Genomic DNA, 24,813 nt, shown 5'->3' with positions numbered 1-24,813 from the left:
AAATTTATACTCAAGTTCGGAAAGTTCGATGCATTTCTTAATTTAGTATCCTACTACTTTATTAACTAAGTTATTCATTAATGTTGACCAAGTGTGAAAATCTTATACATCAATTTTGTTTTATCTCATTATAAACATGCATTCAAAAGTTTGCTACTTCACACTTTTATAACAATTTACGCTGAACCGCATGGCGTGCAATTGGTGAATAATAACCTTTTCATTCTCAAACAAACCAGACAATAAAATCTTCAGTAAATCTACTCAAAGTGGAGGTACGTTTTTATTTTATATTGCTATTCACACAATAGTAGAGTTTTCTTATACTGAAATGAATACAATACTGGGTGAAGATCATAGGAACCAATGCTGTCAAGTCTAGAATTATAACATTGAGTACAGATTTGATAATTAGATGAAATACTGCAGGACAACTGTGATTTGTTAAACAGTGAAAATAGATGTTCAGGGAGTGTGCATATCTGTAAAATAAATTCACCTCAAAATGTTCCATCGAAAACCACAGACAAAATATTCCAGAGAAAACTACCCTTTGGACAATGGGACTATATAATCTATTTTGAATTATACAAATGGTTTGCATTACAATGGGTTTATCAATGATGTGCCTTTCAAATCTACAGGTCACAAAGAATTTCAAGGATTAAAATACAAACTTTGAGAAGCATAAACATTTTCAAAAAAACAAAACTACCATTTGAATCAAAAGTATGAAGAGTCATTATCCCTTTCATTGCCCTACATAAAACTGTACATTACACCAAATACACGTGACTTCATTTGAATTTTAATCCACTACCCAAAATAAAGTTTAGATACGTCTTGACAACGGTGGCACTTAGTAAACATTTTTACACTTGGTATTTGATTAGATTTTGAGCATTCAAAAACCGTTTATCAGTATCTTTAAGTGAATCCTATTAACATGAACACAAGTACAAATTATTAACTTATACCATCAGCAGCATTAAAGTGTTTTCAAAGTTTCAAAGACAAAATATTGCATTCTGTTGGCCAGTTATCAGTACTTTCATCTTGAGCATTTTCCAAATGTAAGCCCCACAGAAACCAAAATTACAAAATCCTCAAATATAAAAATATGAACTGGAACTGGTTACCTGATGCAAAACATGGAAGAAAAGTACTCTGCAACAAACCTGCAAAAGTGTATCAATGTGAATTGAACATGTGCACATAGCATTACACAGATATGAATATATTACAGGCTGATTATTGGGCTGAGAGCTGCTGGAAAAAGTGTTCTGTGCTACATATTACTGCATGAATTCTATGCTACTGTGGTTTCCAGGAAACAAGTTCTTTCAGTGATCCAACCGCAGTGCAAGCACAAAAAAAACAGGTAGACAGACAAATCCTGCCCACCTCTCAAGAGGATTTTTATTTACATTACTGCAGAAACACACCGACTGCAAAATTCTGAGTGCACAGGTAGAACGAGACTTCTCTGAATGTAAGGGAGATTGTAATTGAAACACCCCGGTGTTTGAATAAATTAAAACCCTTCATGGTAATTGCTGCTAGCTTGGATATTTTTGGGCCAGATTTAAAACATGGCTCTGTTCTATGAATCAATGTCCTCACTTTCAGAAAGGTCTTCATCTGTATCTGGTGGTAAAGAAAACACAAAAGGCAGAAAATTAAAATGTTTGAAAAATAGTACTGAGCATATTTTTATTTTAGTGATTTGTCCTAATCTGCAATTAAGCTATTAACATATTAAAGCTGGGCAATGTTGCTTTGTCTCAATTTAGTTATTGCAAGTACATTGTTACCCATGTTGGTCATATTTTATTTATTGTTGTCAATATGTTATCCCATAGAAATTCAGTACTAATTGGATTACAGACCAAATAGATTTTCTTTTAAAGTCACAAATTGGACTAAGTGCCTGATGGATAGATAATTGTAGTATGTTATTGTGGATCAAATAGCTGTTTGCGGTAGTGTTTAACAAGTTAGGGAGTCAGTTAACCCAAATCATCCATTTAAACTAATTTCAATTGGTTTTAATGCTGTACATCATTTAGTTTACTATTTGAAATTCTGTAGCTAATTTTATGACGACATATCTGGTCAGAGAATACAGACATGTATCATTTCATTACTATGTTCCTCGCTTCTTTATGTTTCCACTGACAACATATTATTTTCATTGAACCACCTACATCATTGGGTCTTGCAGATTAGCAAACATTATATATTCCAAAACCAGCAAAATAAGGTGAAGAATTACAACAGTGCATAATAAAAATAATTTTGAAAAGATGTGGATAAAATTAGTTCAATATCTTAATAATAAAGCTTCAGGGTAGGACCAAGGTAGTTAAAGTAGTCTTAAGACGACAGTACGAACAGGAAACAGTCAACTGCTTAGAGGGAATACTTTGGTACAGAGGGCTGGAGGCAGTTGCAGAGGCAGGTGAGAGGAAGACATTTGCACTCAAACGGAATGGGAACAGGGAACTAGTGAAGGTTAGTGCAAAAAAAACGTCAAGCAGAACTTAGAAAGGATGGCAAACAAGATTTATACAAATTGGACTACAATCTCAGCTGAAGACAACATTAAAGCAGGTAAGCTAGGAGGCAAGATGATGATTAATATGTCACCAAGTGAGATTAAAAATGCTACATGGGATATTGGGTGATGGAGCAGAATCAAAGAGCAATCTGAGTTATTCCTATGTGTTTACCTCAAGCAAGGAGCCAGGGAAAAGCAAAGCATTTGTGCTTGTGTGTGCAGTTTACAAAGAGATTAAGTAGAATGGTTTTAGCCTTGCAGATATTAAGTGAAAGCAAATACAGATATATCCTCAATGTTGTCACAATTGTCAGGTCTAGGAATTGTAGTCATATTTCAAATGAGTAAGCAATAATTCAGACTGGTGGGAGGAGGTAGCAATAGTGTTTAATTTTTTTTGCTGATTAGGCTAACATTTGCTGTCCATCCAAACTGCAACTTAAAATAGTGAGACCTTCTTGAATTGCTAATCCATGTGACAAAGGTACAGCACACAATAGGGCTTGTGGGGGTGGGTGGAGATCAAGATTGACTTTGGAACAGTGATGGAATATGATATTATTTTGAGTCAGGATGATGTGTAGCTTGAATGGAGTTGGTTGCATTCTTTTGCACCTGCTGACCTTTTCCTTTCAGGTGGTAAATATCACGGGTTTGATTGTAGCCACTGTACATTATATCAACAGAAGTCTTGAAACTTCGAATCAAGCTACAGCATCGTAACTTATCAAAATTTAGGGATAATGCTGAACAAGTTTTAACTCAAATGCTTGCACTTCTGAAGGACATGCATAGTATGCTTAGGCAGGTGAATGTACTCGTTTATTGGCTTAATATTGTTTAAAAATCAGTCCTCAGATGCATTAAATATTTGCAGTTGTTTCTTAAATGCATAAATGTGACATTATATCAGTCTACATTTGACATGGGTTTGAAGATTTGAATAGTCAGGAATAAATTTTCACTTTTGATCTGTGAAACTACTGTGAATTTTAAAACTGACACAATCAAATTTGTCCCAAATCATTTTAGTTTCAAAACAGATTATAAACAATATATTTAACATAAAAATGAGGCATTTTACTATTACCATCTTCAAAGTCCTTTTCCAGGTCATCAGCTCCTTTCATGCCATCTTCTTCTTCATCATCTAGCTCCTTGGCAATTAACTGTCTTGCTAATTTGATATTCATGCCTTCGTTGTAATGCATTTTTCTCTTCATCTCAAACTGCTTCTTGTTTTCTTCAAAGAAATGAAATATTTAAGTCTCATTGTGAAATTCTTTTTTTCTTCTTCAGCACAGATTGGCATCACATTTATTTACTGATTCTACAGAACTTTGCAAGGTTTAATCAAAGTATTTAATTTATTGTGAAGTAACTGAAAGATGGGCATCAGAATGCACACATCATATTCCACAAAAGGATACTGTGAATTGTAAGTAATTAAAACGTTAAGGAAAAAGATAGTTCATCTTCCAATGGCTTCACCAGCAAATCAACTATAAATAATACAACCAATTCAATTACCAAGTGACAGACAGTTGATAAAATAATACAGAAATCTCTCATGAAGTGCGAAACATAAATACCAATTCACACCCTGAATAATCACATATATTTGAGTTCTCAACTGCTCTCATAAGACAAGCCCTTCATTCCTTGGATCTTTCTTGTGATCCTATTCCAGACCCCGCCCCCCCCCCCAAACAAACCTGTTGGACTATAACCCGGTGTGGTGAGATGTTTAACTTTGTCCACCCCGGTCCAACACCAGCTCCTCCAAATCGTGACTGGGGGAAGGGAGGGGGGTCACTTCGGAAGTTTTACAGAAAATGAGCAAGGCAAAGTTTTTGGAACTGGCAGACCAGCTGGAATTGAAATTGCTTTCGTTTGTGAGGAAAAGGGGGTTAATTGCAGTAATAACTTGACATTTACAATTGTCAGAAATGCCAGTGGAATCTTTGGAAATGGCTAAAATTCAATTGCCAATGAAGCAGCTTCAACATAAATCAGAAATGAAACAGTATGAATTATGATTGAAAGCAGAAGAAAGGGAGAAAGACTTTTGAATTTCAAAATTTTAGAACAGAAAACTCAAAGTCGACTTAAAATTATGAAGCTGAAGGTGAAAGGTAGAAGTAGTGACGAGGAGTGATTGAAAGCAATTACATTATCGCTAAAGTCCTGGTGGGATTGGTTTAAAAATATCTGAACATTGCCTAAATTCGACGAGAAGGATGTAGAAGCCTTTTTCATTTCATTTGAGAAAGTGACTATGTGGGTATTGTTGATCAAAACAAAGTTGGTAGGTACAGCTGGTGTGGTATTTGCATCACTATCTGGGGAACATTAAGAGGTTTAAAAAAAAAAGCCGTCTGAAATGCATATGAACTAGTGCCAGAAGCCGACTTGACATTTTTGGAATCTAAGGAGAGAATGTGGTCAAGCATACATAGAGTTTGAAAGGATCAAACAAAGTAACTTTGACAGGTGGATAAAAGGACTGAAAACAGATCAAACACACAATACTCTTAGACTATTATTTTGGAGTTCAAAAATTCACTTTCTGAAGTAGTAAGAAATCATGTGGAAGAGCAGAGAGATAAGATTAATACTGGAAATGGCAGATGATTGAGTTGATTCATGAATCAAAGCTTGGCTTCCGACAGCAATTTCTATTTGAGAGGGATATAAATTGGGGCAAAGAGAAATCCTCAGGTAATAAGGGAAGTAAAAAAAACTTAGATGTTTTCATTGTTATAAAGTAGGCCACACAAAATTGCTGTGTGGTGGTTTAGTAAAAGCACTGACAAGACAGATATGGGGAAGCAGGATAAACCAGTGCGTTTTGTTGAAATGGTAAAGGAAAGCACAGTGGAAGCTAAAAAGCTGCAGAGAAACAGGAATAAATCAATATTTCATGGTGACAGAAGATAAGTAATTCAAAAGGAATATTGCCATAAAAGGTGGTTACTTGTGGAATTCATGGTGAGAAGAGCAGTGTTCCATTATATTGAGTGAGGTTGGAGAATCCAGTGAAAAATATATAAGTAGGAGCAATAGAAAAAAAATCTCAATTCCAGAAGTACAGAAATACATTCCTTTTTCCGAAATCCACAAAGCTCTGAAATCTGGCCTTTGTTGAGAGGTTCTTTCCTCTATAACAAAGCTGTTTGGTGTGCAAACAGTAAAGCCAACTCTACAACCACTCGACCCACTTCACTCATGTGACGTGGAGGCGTGGCCCAATTCTGTCTCAGCACTCTTAATACTCACAGGTGTGTCTGCTGTTCAATAAGACTTTTAAAAATTTCACCGTGAAACTGTCACTTATTCCAAAATCTGAAAAATTCCAAATTCCAAAAACCAGCTAGCCCAAGGGTTTCAGATAAAGGATTGTGTATCTGCATTGTTTATCCTTCGTAATGATATGCTGGATCACAGATGGGAGTGATGCCTGCTGTGGTTGAAAAAAACAGTGGAAAATCAGGCAACTAAGCATATTCTGGGACATTTTCCTGACTGTGCGGTAACAAGGTCAGAACGCTACATATTGAAACAGTAGTAGAAATCAAGGAGTAAAAGTAAGGAAGTTGAATTTCAATCAGAGACAAAATGGTTAAGAAAAAACAAGAACAGGTGGAGGATAAAGTGGATATTTTTAGTTCAGAAAGGCTAGCTGAATTACAGAGATGAAAAATTAAAGCGGTTGTATCAAACAGCATATCCAGAAGAATCTGAGCATATCCCAGAACATTACTATCTTAAAGTAAGATCTTGATAAGGAAATGGGAGACCATCACATCTTCAAGTAGAAGAAAAATGGGCAGATGTTCATCAAGTTGTATGCTGGTGTGTTATAGAAAAGCGATGTAATGTGTAGCACATAAATTACTAGTAGATGGTCATTTGGAGTAAGGTAAACATTTTTATTGGTCTCCACTGCAAAGAGATTTGCTTGAATTAAACATGGCGTACTTCCTGTAACACCTCAGCTGCCTGATTTTTCCCACTGACCTTTCAACCAAAGCAGGCATCACTCCCATCTGTGATCCAGCAGTATGGGCGGAGGTTAGAAACAAGATAGGAGAGTTGGGAGTTTTCTATAGGCCTCCAAAAAGGTCCAGAGATGTAGAGGAAAGGATTACAAAGTTAATACTGGATAGGAAAGAAACAGGATAGTTGTTATGGGATCTTTAACTTTCCAAATATTGACTGGAAACGCTATAGTTATTTACTTTAGATGGGTTAGTTTTTGTCCAATACGGGCAGGAGGCTTTCTTGACAGTATGTAGACAGGCCAACAAGAGGCAACGCTATATTGGATTTGGTACTGGGAAATGAACCAGGCCAGGTGTTAGATTTGGAGGTAGGCGAGCACTTTGGTGATAGTGACCACTATTCAGAAATGGAAAGGGATAGGTATATAACTCAGCACAAGAGTTATTGCTGGGGGAACGGCAATTATGATGCAATTAGGCAAGATTTAGGATGCATAGGATGGTGAAGGAAACTGCAGGGATGGGCACAATTGAAATGTGGAGCTTGTTCAAGGAACAGCTACTGCATGTCCTTGATAAGTATGTGCCTGTCAGGCAAGGAGGAAGGGGTTGAGTGAGGGAACTGTGGTTTATTAAAGAAGTTGAATCTCTTGTCAAGAGGAAGGAGGCGGCTTATGTAAACATGAATTGTGAAGGCTAGGTAAGGCAGCTTGAGAGTTATAAGGTGGCCAGGAAGGACCTAAAGACAGAGCTAAGAAGAATCAGGAGGGGACATGAGAAGTTTTTAGCAGGTAGGATCAAGGAAAACCCTAAAGCTTTCTATCGGTATGTCAGGAGTAAAAAAACCAGAGTAAGATTAGGGCCAGTCAAGGGCAATAGTGGGAAGTTATCCGTGGAGTCCAAAGAATATTTTTCATCAGTATTCACACTGGGAAAAAGACAATGTTATCAAGGAGAATACTGAGAAACAGGTTACTAGACTAAATGGGATTGAGGTTCATAAGGAGGTGGTGTTAGCAATTCTGGAAAGTGTGAAAATAGATGGGATAGGAGTCCTGGGCCAGATGGGATTTATTGGGAAGCTAGGATGGAGACTGCAGAGCCTTTGGCTTTGACTTTTGTCATCATTGTCTACAGGAATCGTGCCAGAAAACTGGAGGACAGCAAATGCTGTTCCCTTGTTCAAGAAGGGGAGTAGAGACAACCTTAGTAATTATACAGCAGTAAGCTTTGCTTCAATTGTGGGTTAAGTGTTGGAAAGGATTATAAGAGATAGGATTAATTTGATTAGGGATAGTCAACACAGTTTTGTGAAGGGTAGGTTGTGCTTCACAAACTTTATTGAGTTCTTTGAGAAAGTGACCAAACAGGTAGATGAGGGTACAGCAGTTGATGTGGTGTATACAGATTTCAGTAAAGCATTTGACAAGTAGGCAATTGCAAAAAATACAGAGGCATGGGATTGAGGGTGATTTAGCAATTTGAATCAGAAATTGGCTAGCTGAAAGACAACAGGGTGGTGGTTGATGTGAAATGTTCATCCTGGAGTTCAGTTATTAGTGGTGTACCACAAGGATCGGTTTTGGGGTCGCTGCTGTGTGTCATTTTCATAAGTGATCTAGATGAGGGCATAGAAGGATGGATTAGTAAATTTGTAGGTGACATTAAGGTCAGTGGAGTTGTGGACAATGCGGAAGGATGTTGCAGGTAGCAAAGGCACATAGATAAGCTGCAGAGCTGGGCTGAGAGGTGGCAAATGGAGTTCAATGCAGAAAAGTGTGAGGTTATTCATTTTGGAAGGAGCAACAGGAATAAAGAGTACTGGGCTAATGGTATATTCTTGGTAGTGTGGATGAGCAAAGATCTCGGTGTCCATGTCCATAAACCCCTGAAATTTGCCACCTAGGTTGATAGGGCTGTTAAGGCAGCATACAGTGTATTAGCTTTTATTGACAGAGGGACTGAATTTCCGAGCCATGAGGTCTGGTGCCGCCGCACCTGGGAGTATTGCGTACAGTTCTGGTAACAGTTTTATAAGAAGAATGCAGAAGCATTGAAAAGGGTGCAGAGAAGATTTACCAGGATGTTGCCTAGTATGAAGGGAAAGTCTTATGAGGAAAGACTGAGGGATTGGAGGCTGTTTTTGTTAAAGGGAAGGTTGAGAGGTGACTTAATAGAGACATACAAGATGATCATTGGATCAGAGGTTGGACAGTGACAGCCTTTTTCCTCAGATGACGATGGCTAGTACAAGGGGACATTGCTTTAAATTGAAGGATGATAGATATAGGTCAGATGTCAGAAGTAGGTTCTTTACTAAGAGTAGTAAGGGTACGGAACACCCTGCCTGCAACACTAGTAGACTTGCCAACTTTAAGGGCATTTAAATGGTCAGTGGATACACATATGGATGATAATGGAATAGTGTAGGTTAGATGGGCTTCAGATCGATTTCACAGGTCAGCGCAACATCAAGGGCCGAAGGGATCCCCCCGTAAAACACATCCATGCTGACCAGAATGCATGTGTCCACGAGGTTTCTAGAGACCATGCCATTATGTGGTATCCCGGCTAAAAGGATTGTAGAAGGTGTAATCAAACTTTTTCTCGCTAGATATGGCCTGTCTAAAGAAATATAATCAGATCGAGGATCAGATTTTACATCAAAATCAAAGAAGTTATGGATGGCTTCGGAATAAAACAATTCAAATTCACTGTGTACCATCCAGAATCAGAGGGAGAATTAGAATAGTGGCAAACTTTCAAGACCATGTTGAAGGCTTTTAGTCAAGACTATCCAGAGGATTGCGATAAAGGAATTCCATTTATACTTTTTGCAATTAGGGTTGCACCTAATGAATCAGTCCACTTGAATTAGTTTTGCAGCAGGTGAGAGGACCACTAAAATTAATTAAGGAGAAATTGGTGAGTCAGAGTTCAGAGACCATATATTTGGATTGTGTGTCAAATTTGACGGAAAGATTAAATAGAGCAGATAAATTGGCTTGACAACATTTAAAAGGTGGTGATGAAATAGGAAGCTGACAGAAAATCAAACAGTCATTGTCTTGCTAGCAGAAATAAAGTGTTAGTATTACTACCAGTGGTTCATGAACCTTTAAAAGCAAGGTTTAGTGGGTTTTATCAAATCAAAAGGAAATTAAGTGAGGGGAATTATTTGGCAAGAACGTCAGATAGAAAGAAATCTCAGTATGTCACGTGAATATGCTCAAATAGTATTCTAATGCAGGAGAAAGCAAAAGGAGAATGTGTTACTGGTGACAACACAAAGTGAGGAAACAAGTTCAGATTATTCTGAATTTGGCATTCCTCAAATTAAACTAGACAATGAAGAAGTTCCAAAAAAAATTGTAATAAATTAGTGAGTCATCTTCCAGAAGAAAATCAAAATGACTGGAAGAGTTACTACAATCCCATGGGGAGATATGTGGGAATAAGCTGGGAAGTACTAAAACAACATTGCAGGATGTAGACATAGGAAATGCTATTCCAATTCATCAACATCCTTATAGACCTAATACTCTAATGTTGGCACAGGTTTTAAAAAGTTGAATGCATGCTCAAAGATGATATAATCGAAGTTATAGTGATGGAGCTCACCCTTTGTAATGGTGCCAAAACCAGGACGTACTCAACGAATGAGTAGACTGTCCCAAAGTCAGTACTGTTAGAATTGGATATCTGTTACATATTGTATGTTTGGAAGATTGTATTGAGAAGGGCCGAGCAAGCAACTTACATTCAAAGTTGGACTTACTCAGAGGATGCTGGTATTCAAAAGAGTGAAGAAAAGTTTGGCTTTCATGACACCCAAATGGTCTGTACCAGTTCAAAGTCATGCCATTTAATATGAAGAGTATGCCAGACTAAACAATAGGCATTTCTGGATTACCCAATTGTGTGGCGTACATTGAAGATCTGGTGATTTTTAGTGATACATGGAAAGAACATTTGGAGTTTCTATTGGAATCACCCAGTCGATTTTGGGATGCAAGTTTTGTGATGAACCTGGCAAAGAGTGAGTTTACAAAAGCCCAAGTCACACTCCTGGACCATGTCATCAGACATGGACAAATGGCCCCTCAGCATGTGAAAACAAAGTTTATTGGGGAGCTTTCCAAGCCATTGAAGAAGGAAATACTATGAATCCTGGGGCTGAGTGGCTCGTATTGGAAGTTTGCACCAAATTTTAGCAGTGTGGTTGCTCCACTGTCTGCCCTGTTGAAGAATTGCAGAAACTTTCAATGGACAGAAAAGTGTCAAAAGGCAGTTGACAGCCTGAAAGCTGTGATAATCACTGCCCAATGTTAGCCACACCTAATTGTGCAAAGCCACTGACGGTGGCTATCGATGCGTGTGATGTGGGTGTTCGTGGGTACTGTTCCAAGATGAGGATGAAAAGATTGAAAAACGTATTGGATATTTTTCCAAAAAGCCCTTTCCTGGTGAAGGGCTTATGCCTGAAATGTCAATTCTCCTGCTCCTCGAATGCAGCCTGACCTGCAGTTCCTTTCCAAAACCACACACACACTACTATTTTTTTCAAATAATACTGGTGCTACAGACTGGTATATACAGATATTGGAACACATGGACACACAGATTCTTCCCTCCTGGGCTGGAGGATTGTCTTTGAAACAATCTATTTTACTGAATTTCTCTTTGCCAAGGGTGCGTTTATGTTATGTTACTATATTGGAACAGTTGCTGTTTAGTATTTAAATCATTCATTATTCTGTCAAGTTTTCCAATCGAGTGAAGTTATTCCAATTCTTCCTACCTTTGTTTGTATTCTTACCTTATAGCTAAAGTGTGTTTTGCTTCAAGCCTGGTAGTTTAATCAAACTGCATCCAGAACATACTACTTTACACTTGCCTTTAAAAATAAGAAAATGTTGGGGTCTAGGTTATCTTGATATATGTTGAGGGGGTTTTACTCTGGTCCAATACACTGGCAGCCAGCCTGAAAAAGACCCCTTTGTCCCCACTCTCTGCCTTCTGCCAGTCAGCCAATTCTCTATCCATACCAGCACCTTGCCCCTAATACCATAGAACATTATTTAGCAGCCTTCTCGACTTATCATAGGCCTTATGGTTTAACCATGAACAGGCATTAGAAACTTAAAAAACAAAGTGAAACACATTGCCTCAATATGAAAATATAGTTGGCTTGCCTTGTTCTTCTGGAGTTAGCTCTTCCTCCTCATCACTACTTTCTTCCTTTGGTTCAAAGATTTTAGGATTAACCCCCTCAGCTGCTGTAAGTCTAAAAAGGTAAAAGATCTGTAGTTTTACAAACAGTTTGAAAGTAGACCTGTTCATATGCTGTATGACAACAAAAAAAACGTACATTGACTTTTAAGTAGACTTACAAGCAATTTTGCAAGGGTATCTTTTCCATTTGAGAAGAACATAAGGGAATAGGCCATTCAGCCCTTCAAGCCCACTGTGTCATTCAATGGGATGAAGGCTGATCTTCTACTTAATTACTTATTTTCTTGGACTATTCCTATATCACTTTTTTTTTAAAAACCTTTAGAAATCTTTGCTTTGTCACTGCTTGCTAAAGTTACATGTCAGAAACATAGGAACAGGAAGTTATTCAGCCACTCAGTCCTGTTCTTCAATTCTAGATCATGGTTGATCATTTACCTCTATGCTACATTCCCAGATTATTCCTATTTTCCTTGCTATCATTACTAACTATAAATCTTTTAATGTCCATCTTGAACTGACTGACTGACTCAGCTTCCACTCCCCTGGGTTAGAGAATTCAAAAGGTTAACCTTTGAGTGAAGAAGTTTCCTCACATCTCACTCCGAAATAACTAGTCTTTTATTCTGAAACTGCCCCTTGGCTGTAAACCCCATTGCCAGGGGGAGTATTCTTTTTGCACCTACTCAATTATCATTTTAAGAATGTTGAGAGTTTTTAATGAGGTTGCCTCGACTTCTTCTAAACATCAGAGAGAGTACAAGTCCAATCTCCTCATCAGACATTTCCAACATCCCAGGAATCAAACTAGTGAACCTTGGATACACTCACCACAGGGGGAGTGTAGCATTCTTTAGGCAAGGGGACCAGAACCATACACAATATTAAAGAACGGTCTCATGAATACTCTAAGAGTTCTTTGCTTCTGTACTCAAATCTTCTTGCAATGATGACTAACATACCGGCTTGCCTTTCAAATTGCTTCCTATACCTGCTGGTAGGCTTTCAATTGCTTATGAACAAGACTATCTAGGTCGGTTTGGACTTCAACACTTTCTTGATCTCTCATTTAAGAAACCTGCATCCCATATATCAAAGCAGAAAACAACACATTTATTCAGATTGTATTTTATGAACCAAGCTCTTGCCCACTCACTTTGCCTGTCTAAATACGCTTGAAGTCTCTTTGCATCCTCCTTACAAATACATTTCCACCAAACTTTATACAATCTATAAACTTCACAATATTATAAAATGGACCTCACATCTAAATGATTGGCAGATTATGAATAGGTTAAGTTCAAAGCTGAAGATTGTGTCAACTTGTGGTCTCATTAATTACTCCAAAACTAGCCTTTTTACTAATATTTTATTTCAGTTTCAAGTTCTCACTAGACCCTTGAATCTTAATACTTGCAGGGAGATATCCTGTGTCTTTAACTATTTATTTCATTGCTTCACCACTTCTATCACAAATTACAGTTGGTTCTGCCATTCTTGTGCAACCCCGTGTTAAGGAAATCATGTTATAATAACACTATTTAAACTACTGTGGCCAGAATCACACTATAGCCAGTACACGCTTTAAAATTTCGTGCTTCAGAAAGTGTACCCAATTTGTCACTCACAATCCAACAAATCTGTATTAGCAAAACACGCGTTACAGAAGAACGACCTATATCCTGTTCTGCATGTAATGGATTCATATGTCTTTGTTACGGTTTTCTTTTATACATACCTATAAAAAATATAATCAATTATTTCTTGCTATTTTACATTTTTTTTTATTCTCTCATTCCTTACCATTTCTTCATTCTTTGAATTCTAACAATCCTCAGGATTACAGCTTTTTTTTAAGCACCTTTGTAAGTCTTTGATGTTATTTACTTAATGCTTAAAAATCCAGCATTAATTCTTTAAATGCTAACTATTGTTTATCTACTGTCATAATTTTTCAATGATTGGCTGTGGTAGATTGAACAATGTCCACATAGCTTCATAATTGCCTTTGTTTCGATTGTTAGACCCATAATTTCAGATTGAAGTACAACGTATTCAAATTTAAATGGAATGCTCAATCATTTTACGATCATTTTCACCAGTTTCTAAGGTTTCTTTTAAAAACAATGATGTTATTAGATCATTCCCATAGCATAATATTGAATCTAAAATAGTGCTGGTTCCTCAACATGTCACTCTTGGATTATCACAATCATGTCAAACAAATTCCAGGAATAACTCTTCCACAATATTGGTACTAATTAGATTAACCAGTCTATATGTAAATTGAAACCATTGATAAGGATTGTATTTCCCTTTTTACATGCACTTACATTTCCCGATTTATACTATGCCTATATTACCAAGGAGCAGGAGAATCGACGTTTCGGGCATGAGTCCTTCTTCAGGAATGAGTAAAGTGTAGAGGTAAAAACAATGACTGCAGATGCTGGAAACCAGATTCTGGATCAGTGGTGCTGGAAGAGCACAGCAATTCAGGCAGCATCCGAGGACAGGCAAAATCGACGTTTCGGGCAAAAGCCCTTCATCAGGAATAAAGGCAGAGAGCCTGAAGCATGGAGAGATAAGCTAGAGGAGGGTGGGGGTGGGAGAGAGTGGCATGCAATGAGAGAGAGACTCCCTGAGATTCTTGTAGAGAGAGGAGGAAAACTTCTTCAAGGCAGGCATCCTTGCAAGAGGATTCGCAGTAGGGTTAAAATCAACGAGGTAAAAACAATGACTGCAGATGCTGGAAACCAGATTCTGGATCAGTGGTGCTGGAAGAGCACAGCAATTCAGGCAGCATCCGAGGACAGGCAAAATCGACGTTTCGGGCAAAAGCCCTTCATCAGGAATAAAGGCAGAGAGCCTGAAGCATGGAGAGATAAGCTAGAGGAGGGTGGGGGTGGGAGAGAGTGGCATGCAATGAGAGAGAGACTCCCTGAGATTCTTGTAGAGAGAGGAGGAAAACTTCTTCAAGGCAGGCATCCTTGCAAGAGGATTCGCAGTAGGGTTAAAATCAACGAGGTAAAAACAATGACTGCAGATGCTGGAAACCAGATTCTGGATCAGTGGTGCTGGAAGAGCACAGCAATTCAGGCAGCATCCGAGGACAGGCAAAATCGACGTTTCGGGCAAAAGCCCTTCATCAGGAATAAAGGCAGAGAGCCTGAAGCATGGAGAGATAAGCTAGAGGAGGGTGGGGGTGGGAGAGAGTGGCATGCAATGAGAGAGAGACTCCCTGAGATTCTTGTAGAGAGAGGAGGAAAACTTCTTCAAGGCAGGCATCCTTGCAAGAGGATTCGCAGTAGGGTTAAAATCAACGAGGTAAAAACAATGACTGCAGATGCTGGAAACCAGATTCTGGATCAGTGGTGCTGGAAGAGCACAGCAATTCAGGCAGCATCCGAGGACAGGCAAAATCGACGTTTCGGGCAAAAGCCCTTCATCAGGAATAAAGGCAGAGAGCCTGAAGCATGGAGAGATAAGCTAGAGGAGGGTGGGGGTGGGAGAGAGTGGCATGCAATGAGAGAGAGACTCCCTGAGATTCTTGTCGAGAGAGGAGGAAAACTTCTTCAAGGCAGGCATCCTTGCAAGAGGATTCGCAGTAGGGTTAAAATCAACGAGGTAAAAACAATGACTGCAGATGCTGGAAACCAGATTCTGGATCAGTGGTGCTGGAAGAGCACAGCAATTCAGGCAGCATCCGAGGACAGGCAAAATCGACGTTTCGGGCAAAAGCCCTTCATCAGGAATAAAGGCAGAGAGCCTGAAGCATGGAGAGATAAGCTAGAGGAGGGTGGGGGTGGGAGAGAGTGGCATGCAATGAGAGAGAGACTCCCTGAGATTCTTGTAGAGAGAGGATGAGTAAAGTGTGCCAAGCAGGCTAAGATTAAAGGTAGGGAGGAGGGACTTGGGGGAGGGGCGTTGGATACCTATCGCATTTCCAACGCCCATCCCCCAAGTCCCTCCTCCCTACCTTTTATTTTAGCCTGCTTGGCACACTTTCTTCATTCCTGAAGAAGGGCTCATGCCCGAAACGTCGATTCTCCTGCTCCTTGGATGCTGTCTGACCTGCTGCGCTTTTCCACCAACACATTTTCAGCTCTGATCGCCAGCACCTGCAGTCCTCACTTTCTCCGAAATTACCACCACTGTTTGGTGACCTAGAAAACATTCCTATCAATGCAGGTTTTTTTTTTTTTTAAGATTACTTCACAGTGTGGAAACAGGCCCTCCGGCCCAACAAGTCCACACCGACCCGCCGAAGCGCAAACCACCCATACCCCTACATTTACCCCTTACCTAACATTACGGACAATTTAACATGGCCAATTCACCTAACCTGCACATCTTTGTGACTGTGGGAGGAAACCGGAGGAAACCCACGCAGACACGGGGAGAATGTGCAAACTCCACACAGTCAGTCGCCTGAGGCGGGAATTGAACCCGGGTCTCTGGCGCTGCGAGGCAGCAGTGCTAACCACTGTGCCACCGTGCCGCCCACCCAGAGTTTCTACATCTTATTCTTTCATTGCAAATTTTCTTTTGTCAACATACTGATCCCATTCTTTATTATTAACACTACTCACATCTTTCATTTTTGCCTAATCCTTCCAAAATATTAAATATTCTTTAATATTCAGTTCCCAGTTTTGGTCACCCTACGGTCAAATATGCATAATGGCAATGAAATCAAACCCTTTCTCTTTCATTAGAGTGATCAATTCAGCTATCTTGTGAGAATGTTGTTGGCATTCAAACTAAGTTAAATTCGTGATTCATGAACAAAGACATTCAAATCTCTTTGAGACTCAACATTTCCCAGCCTATCACCACTTAAGAAATATTCGGTGTTTCTGTTTTCCCTGCAAAAGTGAACAAACCATTCCTCTACATTGTATTCCTTCTGTCAATTTTTTGCCCGCTCACTTAATTGGCTGGCAAATCCCACTGAAGTGTCTTTGTATCCTCCTCACAACTCATACTTCTACCTAGTTCTGTGCCATCTCTAAATTTGGAAAATGTTAATGATTAATCTTGGAATCTAAATAAATGTTCGAGACTTGAAAAGTTGAAACCCAAACAACGATCATTTGCTATCCCATTAGTCACAGCCTGCCAATCCAAAAAGATTCATTTTTCCTGTTATCTCTTTTCTGTCCATTAAACAGTTTGCAATATTCTCTCCAATGTTGTAATATTGTTTATTAAACTCTTGTGTGGGACTTTTCAAAAGCTTGCTGAAAATCTAAACATACCACATTCACTGGTCATCTCTTATCTCTTCTGCTAGTCACATTCTCAAAAACACCACCAGATTTGTTAAACTTTAATTTTTTCATTAATGGATGTTGACTCTGCCCAATTCTATCATTATATTTTAAGTATATTGTTATCATGTGCTTTACTCAAGATTTTCACATTTTCTTTATGATTGATATTGGCTAAAAGATGTGGAAATCTTCTGTTTTCTCCCTCCCTCCTTAAATAGTGGGGTTATACTAGTCACCCTCCAATATGCAAGAATCGCTCCAAAGTCATTAGAATTTTGAAACAAAACTATTAATGCATTGACTATCTCCACATTCACTTCTTTCAACAGTGAGGATATAGATGATCAAATTCAAATAATTTGTCTACTTAAAACCTATTATTTTAGTAGTACATTCTTTTAAAAACAAAAATGAGTATTTCACAGCTCCTGGTTTATACTAGAAGCCTTATTATTTTGGGAGTTTTTTTTTAGTAATTTCCTCTTCTCTGCCTTTTCCTTTCTCTCTCCTGACTTGGCTTATAAAGAGTCCATATTTGCTTTTGCTAATCTTTTCCTTTCAGACTTATGAAGGCTTTTACTCACCATTTTTGTTTCTTACTAGTTTACTCTAATTCTATTTTGTTTACTCACAGCAGAAATTCAGTGTCATTCTGAAACTGTACGTTCAAAGCAATGTTAAACTTGCACTGTAAACTTTCTGCCAAGATCCAAATTGATTCCAGTGTCAAACAGGATGGAACTCCACCTTTGGAGAATCGCTTTCTTACAGGTTGGACATGAATGTCACCATCACTAGACAAGTAGCAGAAGACAAATAAATGGGGCTAAAGGCAGACAAGTACCCTGATTTGCATCCTAGGATACTTAAAGAGTGTGTGCACATTGGGTTGTAATTTTCCTAAAAATTCTTGAATTCTGAAGAAGTACCAAGGGATTGGAAAACTGCCAATGCAATACCCGTTTTCAAAAAACGAGGTAAAAAGTCAGTAACTATAGGCCAATTAGCCTCGCATCAATTGTTGAAAGAGTAGTGGACTCGGGCATTAAGGAAGCAATAGCAGAACATTTGGAAGATCAGACTAATCAAGCAAAGTCAACACAGCTTCATGAAAGAGAAATAGTGTCAGACTGTCTTTAGTTTATTGAGGAAGTCTCAACCAGAGTGGACAGAAGGGAAACCAGTAAACGTGTTGTATTTGGACTTAAAGAAGACCTTCAACAAGGTACATCACTAAAGCTCAAGTCATTAGTAAAGAGCCTCTGGTATTAGAGGTAATATAGATAGAGAATTGGCTAATTGGCCGGAAACAGCAAGTGGGGATAAGGGGTTCTTTTTCAGGTTGGCAACCCATAACCAGTGGGATTGCACAGGGATCAATACTCAGACCGCAGCTGTTTACAATATATGTTAGTGACTTGAAGAAAGTGAATATACTGTAGTCAAATGTGCAGATGACAAAAATACATGGAAAGGCAGGTTGCAAGAAGGATACCAACAGTTGAGAGAGACATCGATAGGTTAAATAAGTAGGCAAACGATGACAAATAGAACATGGCAAAATGTGAAATTGCTCATTTTGTAAGGGAGAGCAGAATATTGTTTAAATGGAGAAAAATTGCAACACAAAGGGTCTTATCAATGAAAAACAAAAAGCTAGCACAAATGTACTGTTGGTAAACACTAAGATTAATGAAACGTTGACCCTTAATTCAAAAGGGTTGGAGTATAAGAGTAGGGAGGTCTTACTGCAACTGCACGAGGTGCAAGTGAGACTACATCCAGTGTTCTGTCAAAGGTTACACAACACCAGGTGAGAGTCCAACATGTTTGTTTGGAAGCACTAGCTTTCAAAGTGCTGCTTCTTCATCAGGTGGTTGTCCAGAGTACTGTGAGCAGTTTTGGTCCCTTTATTTCAGTAAATACATCACTTCATTAGAAGCAGTTCACTAGGATGATCCTGTGGATGCAGGGATTGTCTAAATGGCAACGGCTAAACAGATTGGGATTCTACTCATTGACACTTAGAAGAATGAGAGGTGATCGCATTAGAACGTAACATTTTTACAGGGATTGAGAGGGTAAATGCTAAGAGGGTGCTTCCCCTCATGGGAAGTTTAGGACTGGAGTGTATACTTTCAGAATAAAGGGCCGCCAATTTAATACCGAGGTCAGGACAAATTTATTTTCTCAAAGGAATGTCTATGGAATTCTTGGCAACAGAGAGCTGTGGCCTAAGAGTCCTGGTGTACGTTTAAGGTTGAAATTGTTAGATTCTTAATCAGTAAGGGCATCAAGAGTTTTTTTTAGGATTACATTACAATGTGGAAACAGGCCCTTCGGCCCAACAAGTCCACACCGACCCGCCGAAGCGCAACCCACCCAGACCCCTACATTTACCCCTTACCTAACACTACGGGCAATTTAGCACGGCCAATTCACCTAACCTGCACATCTTTGGACTGTGGGAGGAAACTGGAGCACCCGGAGGAAACCCACGCAGACACGGGGAGAACGTGCAAACTCCACACAGTCAGTCGCCTGAGGCGGGAATTGAACCCGGGTCTCTGGCGCTGTGAGGCAACAGTGCTAACCACTGTGCCACCGTGCCGCCCACAGTTATGGGAAAAGTGCAGGAAAGTTGTCATGAGGAATGTCAGGTCAGCCATGATCCTACTGGATGAGCAGCAGGCTCCAGGGGCGAAACGGCCTAATTCTGTTCCTATTTCTTATGGTCTTACCATTGAATTGTAGTGCCTTTTGCACTGAACATTCAACGGCAGTGCAAAAGGAAAGGGTTTCATGTCTCTCTGGGGGAGCATACTGGAAATCAAGCCTAGTTATTCCAGGAGCCATAAGAAAATTTATCCAAGCATGTAAAGACCTGAAATTACCAATCAAATAGACCTAGGTTAATATAACATACGGATCGGGGACTCGACAAGATGGTGGAATTATTAGTTTAAAACCTTACAGAACACATTCATTAATATTTGGGAGTGGGAAGGATGCCAAAAGGAAAAGCAGCAAGCAAACTGCAGCAGGGAGGACACTTCCTTGGAGCACCGGGTACACCAGAGGCCGCAGCAGCAGCCTTTCCCAAACCCCCAGCGGACCTGACAGACTCACAGGAATTGGCAGCGGCGATGGCAAGACTTGCCTCGAAGGTTGGAACTACGATTGGGGAGATCAGTGAGGAGATCTGTGCCCAAGTCCAACCCATCACATCCATGCTGCAGAAGCATGAACGTGAGCTCCAGGGCCTCAGGGAGCAGATGGAGGGTCGAACCACAGCCTCAAAAGCGGCGATCGATTCCACAGCCAGTCAGATCCAGGTACTGGAGCGGGAGGTGCGGGCCTTACGAGGAGACCAGGTCGGAGGACAAATCTTCAGATTGTTAGACTCCCGGAGAGTGAAGGTGGGTAGCCAGTCAGCTTCTTTGAAAACTGGCTGCCGTAGATCCTAGGCCTTCAAATCGGGTCCAGCCAGCTGAAGATCGAAAGTTGCCTACGGATCGCAGTGCACAGGTCTGGTGGGCCTGCCCACTCCTAGTGCACTTCCACTCATACAAGGACAAGCAGAAAGTGATAGAATCCTCATCACTGGGAAAAGACCCACAGGCACTGCTGCACAAGGGGTCAAAAATCATGTTTTTTCAGGATTTCTCAGCAGCTGTAATTCAAAAGAGGAAGCCCTTTGATGAAGTTAAAAAGAGGCTGAGGAACCTAGGCATCCAGTACTCCATGAGGTACCCCGCAGTGCTCCATTTCAGCCACGAGGACTCAGTTTATACATTTGACTCAGCCGATAAAGCTAAGAACTTTGTAGATACTTTAAAATAGACAGTCTCCCTTTCAAGGTTTTATAATTGGTTTTCTTTGTAGTTATTTGGTAGCAATAGTTGTTTGCAGTTATGATAGAGTAGTTTTTGTATACACAATTCTGCGACTCTGTCTTTATTTACTTGCACCCGGCACCTTGTAAGGCTCTCCCTCCTGGGGGCGCAAGGGTGTCTTAAAAGGATGCGGCTAAGTGTCTTGTTAAATGGTGCAGCTGGTACATCAAGGGAAGTAATTTGCCTGTTAAAAGGAAAAAAGTGCTTTCTAGCTTTAAGAGCAAAATGGTTGATATCGCTCTGTTACATGGAACCCAGGGTCCTTACATACAATTCTAAAAAGGATTAATGAGGCATTTTTTAGTTTTTACTCTGAATTGCATCGGTCTGAAGGTTGTGAGGACAGGTGGACCAAAATAGAGCCTTTTTTAAAGAGACTGGACCTCCCAGAGGTAACCTTGGAACAGGCTTCTTAATGCCCCCATGACAGTTCAGGAAATACAGGAGGTAGTGAGGCAACTGCAGAGTGGGAAATCCTGGCCCAGATGGTCTCCCGGGTGAGTTTATAGGGATTCTGTCAGGGCCGATGCTGGAGATGTACAATCACTCCTATATACACGAATGCTTACCAACACCTTTGAGAGAAGCTAATATTTCCCTCATTCTTAAGGAGGAGGAGGTTCCTGAGGATCGCATCTCATACAGATCCATCTCTCTATTAAAATCAGATTTCAAGATTCTGTCTAAGATCTTGGCGCTGAGATTGAAGGAGGTGTTGGCCCATTTTTTCCAAAGAGAACCAGACAGGTTTCATAAGATGCCGTAGGTCTTCTAATAATTGCTGAATATACGGTTGCTGAATATACTCCAAGTTATGTCAGCAATGGTTGATTCAGGGGTTGGAGATTTCCTTAGATGCAGAGAAAGCATTTGACCGGGTGGAATGGCCATATCTCTTATGCTTTAGAGTTGTTTGGGTTGGGTAGGGCCTTTGCTAGGTGGGTGGAGGTTTTATATTGCCACCCTCTAGCCACAGTCATCACTAGCAGGGTGAAGTCTGGGAACTTTAGGATTGATAAGGGTAGTCATTAAGGTTGCCCCCTTTCACCATTGTTGTTTACGTTGATTTCAGAGCTGCTAGCAGAGGTCATGCGACAGACTGTCCACGTAACTGCTCCAGAAGTGAGATTGAGGGTATACAAGATTACACTGTATGCAGATGATGTCCTTCTGTTTTTAATCGGACCCGATGACCCCTGTACCCAATTTGATACAATGCATCAATTCATTTAGGGCTACTTCAGGATATAGGATCAACTTTGCAAAATCGGAGGCTATGTCTTTGGGGAACCTCAAGGAAGTACCAGAGATTGAAGGTGGCCCTAGCTTACCTTGTAAGTGGTCACAGGCAAGGTTCAGATATCTAGGCAATTTTACTATCACCCCCATGGTTGATCAGTAATTTCCGACTAACTTTGCTCACTTGCTTGACAATATTAGTCGGGATCTCCAGAGATGGGAGGCTCTTCCAATTTCATGGTTGGGCCGAATAATCCTCATTAAGATGAATATGCTTCCGCGTTTGCTTTATCCCATGCGTATGCACCCTATAATGTTTCCCAGGTCAACGCTGCGGAAACGTATGGGGTGGGTTAATTCCTTTGTCTGGCATCATAAGCGGCCCCTCAAACTTACTAAATTGCAGTTGCCTCAAAGATGGGGAGGAATTGATTTCCCAGACATCAGGTATCAATTGAGTTCCCTGCTATCTTTTGTGTGCGACTGGGCAGGTAACAATCCAGGCTGGATAAAGAGGCCTCCAGCAAAGTGCCCTCTCATTAACCTGTTGTTCATGGATAAGATGAGGACAGTTATGGACCACTGCCGAACCCAGTGTTATTAGTACAGTCAAGGCATGGATGGCGACGTGTCAGAGTGAGGGTTGCTTCTCCAAGACTTCACCACTCACCCCCATAGTTGGTATGTCGGGGTACCGACCAGGGATGATGGACTCAGGGTTCAAACTATGGGCAGTGAGAGGAGTTTCCAGTTTGGGAGAATTATTAGAGGGGGGAGGTTCTGATGTCTTTCGAGCAATTGAGCTGCAAATACGGGTTACCCAGCAGAGACCTTTACCGGTTTTATTCAGGTTAGGGATTTCATCCAGAAGACGACTTCACTTCTCACTAAGCCCTATAAGCCTGATACAGAGAGGTTGTTGCTACATTCCATAAGCATTCTCTCGGTTAGTGCCCTCTATCGCCTGCTGGGTGGCAGGGCCTGGCAGGATATTAACCGGTTATGAGGGGTCTGGGAGCAAGAGCTAGGAGTGGAGATCTCTTCTGAGACATGGGAGGACATATGGGAGAACATGCGAAAGATCTCAATCTTTAGTAGGACATGCGCTATGCAGTTAAAAGTTGTGCACCATCTGGCAAAGTTTAAAAAAAAGCAATGTGCTCCAAATGTAAAATAAGTGAAGATGCTCTTACCCATTGTTTCCAGACATATCAAAGACTGTTTATTGGAGCACTGTGGCGGGAGAGATAGGGAGGGTATTGAGGACCGAAGTTAAAATAGACCCGATATCTCCCCTCCTAGGTCTACTGTGTTTATCGTCTTTAAATGGGCATGGGAAGAAACTACATAATACTCTTACTTACTGTGCACTGAAGAATATTCTGATGAATTGGGTGTGTGAGAACCCACCAGGCTTGCTGGGATGGCGGAAATTAATTATGGAGCATATTCCCACTGATTTTGTTTTACAAACGTGATGCACCACACAACAGACCTTTTTTTATAAGGCACCGAAGCCCTTTGAGTTATTTGGATACAGATTTGTCTACTATCTTAACTTTGGCATTTGTTTAACCAGGATGGTTAGGTTTCCTGAGCCCTGGACCTTGGAAGGGGAACTCCTCAGTTAATACTGGTATATATACAACGCTCCCATTCTTTTGTTTGGGAGCTTTGCGCTGAGCATTGCTGTTGTGTTTTTGTGTGTTCTTTTGGTTTTTTTTGTTTTATTCATCACATTTATTGATGCTGTTTTACACAATGTTAGGTTTTGTTTTGTATTATACGATAGGTTAGTAGTTAGTAGATAGTAGTTGCATTGTAATTTGCATTTTTATTATACTAGTATTTGTTACATTTTCAATAACTTTATATTTTTGTAAAGTCAAAAAATGTTTTTCTCGCAAAATAAAACTACGGACCACGCTTCGGTACTTGACCGAGAACTATTATTTATTAGAAATAAGCAGATTCTAACCACGATAAACAACTATGAACTGTCAACATACATATTAGTTAAAACTCTAAACCTCTTTTAGCCCTAAATCCCTTACATACATACAGACAAAACAAAATTGGTGCTATATCAGTAAAATTGATCCTAGGCCAATACCTAGAACTCAACAACTTCAAGAAGGGTAATCAAAATCATCAGACAGCACACTTTCTTCCACAGCAAAAAAACTTAAATCATATGTTGGAAAAGATTCAAAAGAAACAAACATGAATGTTACCAAGTTATTTCAGAAAACGCGAACGGGTGTAGACCATTCAGCCGGTTGAGCTTGTCCTACCATTCGATTTGATCATGGCTGATCAAATACTTCAATGTCCTTTACCCACCCACCCAACACCTTTGCCCTGTATACCACTGGTAACCTATACCTTAAACGTACACAAAGTCTGAGCTTCTATCACTCTCGATGGTAGCAAATTCCAAAGATTCTCAACCCTCTAACTAAAAATATATTTGCCTCAGCTCAGATTATGTGGCATCCCCTTATTTTAAAATGCTGTCTCCTGGTTCTAGACTCCCACTCGGGGGGGGGGGGGGGGGGGGAGGAGATCTTATTTGCAAGAAGCCTTCAAGTATTTGTAAGTTT

General features: G+C 40.0%; 1 protein-coding gene across 1 annotated transcript in view; it reads right to left on the bottom strand.

The window, feature by feature from the left end:
* Positions 1 to 264: 264 nt before the first annotated feature.
* Positions 265 to 24,813, bottom strand: part of ppp1r2 (protein phosphatase 1, regulatory (inhibitor) subunit 2) — a 38,484-nt gene continuing 13,935 nt past the window's right edge. The window contains exons 4-6 of the mRNA XM_043702285.2: positions 11,760 to 11,851; positions 3,651 to 3,803; positions 265 to 1,647 (exon numbers count right to left, since the gene is read on the bottom strand). Of these exons, the coding sequence (XP_043558220.1) occupies positions 1,604 to 1,647; positions 3,651 to 3,803; positions 11,760 to 11,851 (289 nt within the window). The 3' untranslated portion in view covers positions 265 to 1,603. The remainder of the gene's footprint in view (positions 1,648 to 3,650; positions 3,804 to 11,759; positions 11,852 to 24,813) is intronic.

The sequence above is a fragment of the Chiloscyllium plagiosum genome, unplaced genomic scaffold, assembly GCF_037043375.1.
Source record: "Chiloscyllium plagiosum isolate Xiang-an unplaced genomic scaffold, Cpla_swu_hap1 HiC_scaffold_13, whole genome shotgun sequence".
In the NCBI taxonomy this organism is placed as follows: Eukaryota; Metazoa; Chordata; class Chondrichthyes; order Orectolobiformes; family Hemiscylliidae; genus Chiloscyllium; species Chiloscyllium plagiosum.
This window is presented reverse-complemented; position numbering and strand designations above follow the sequence as displayed.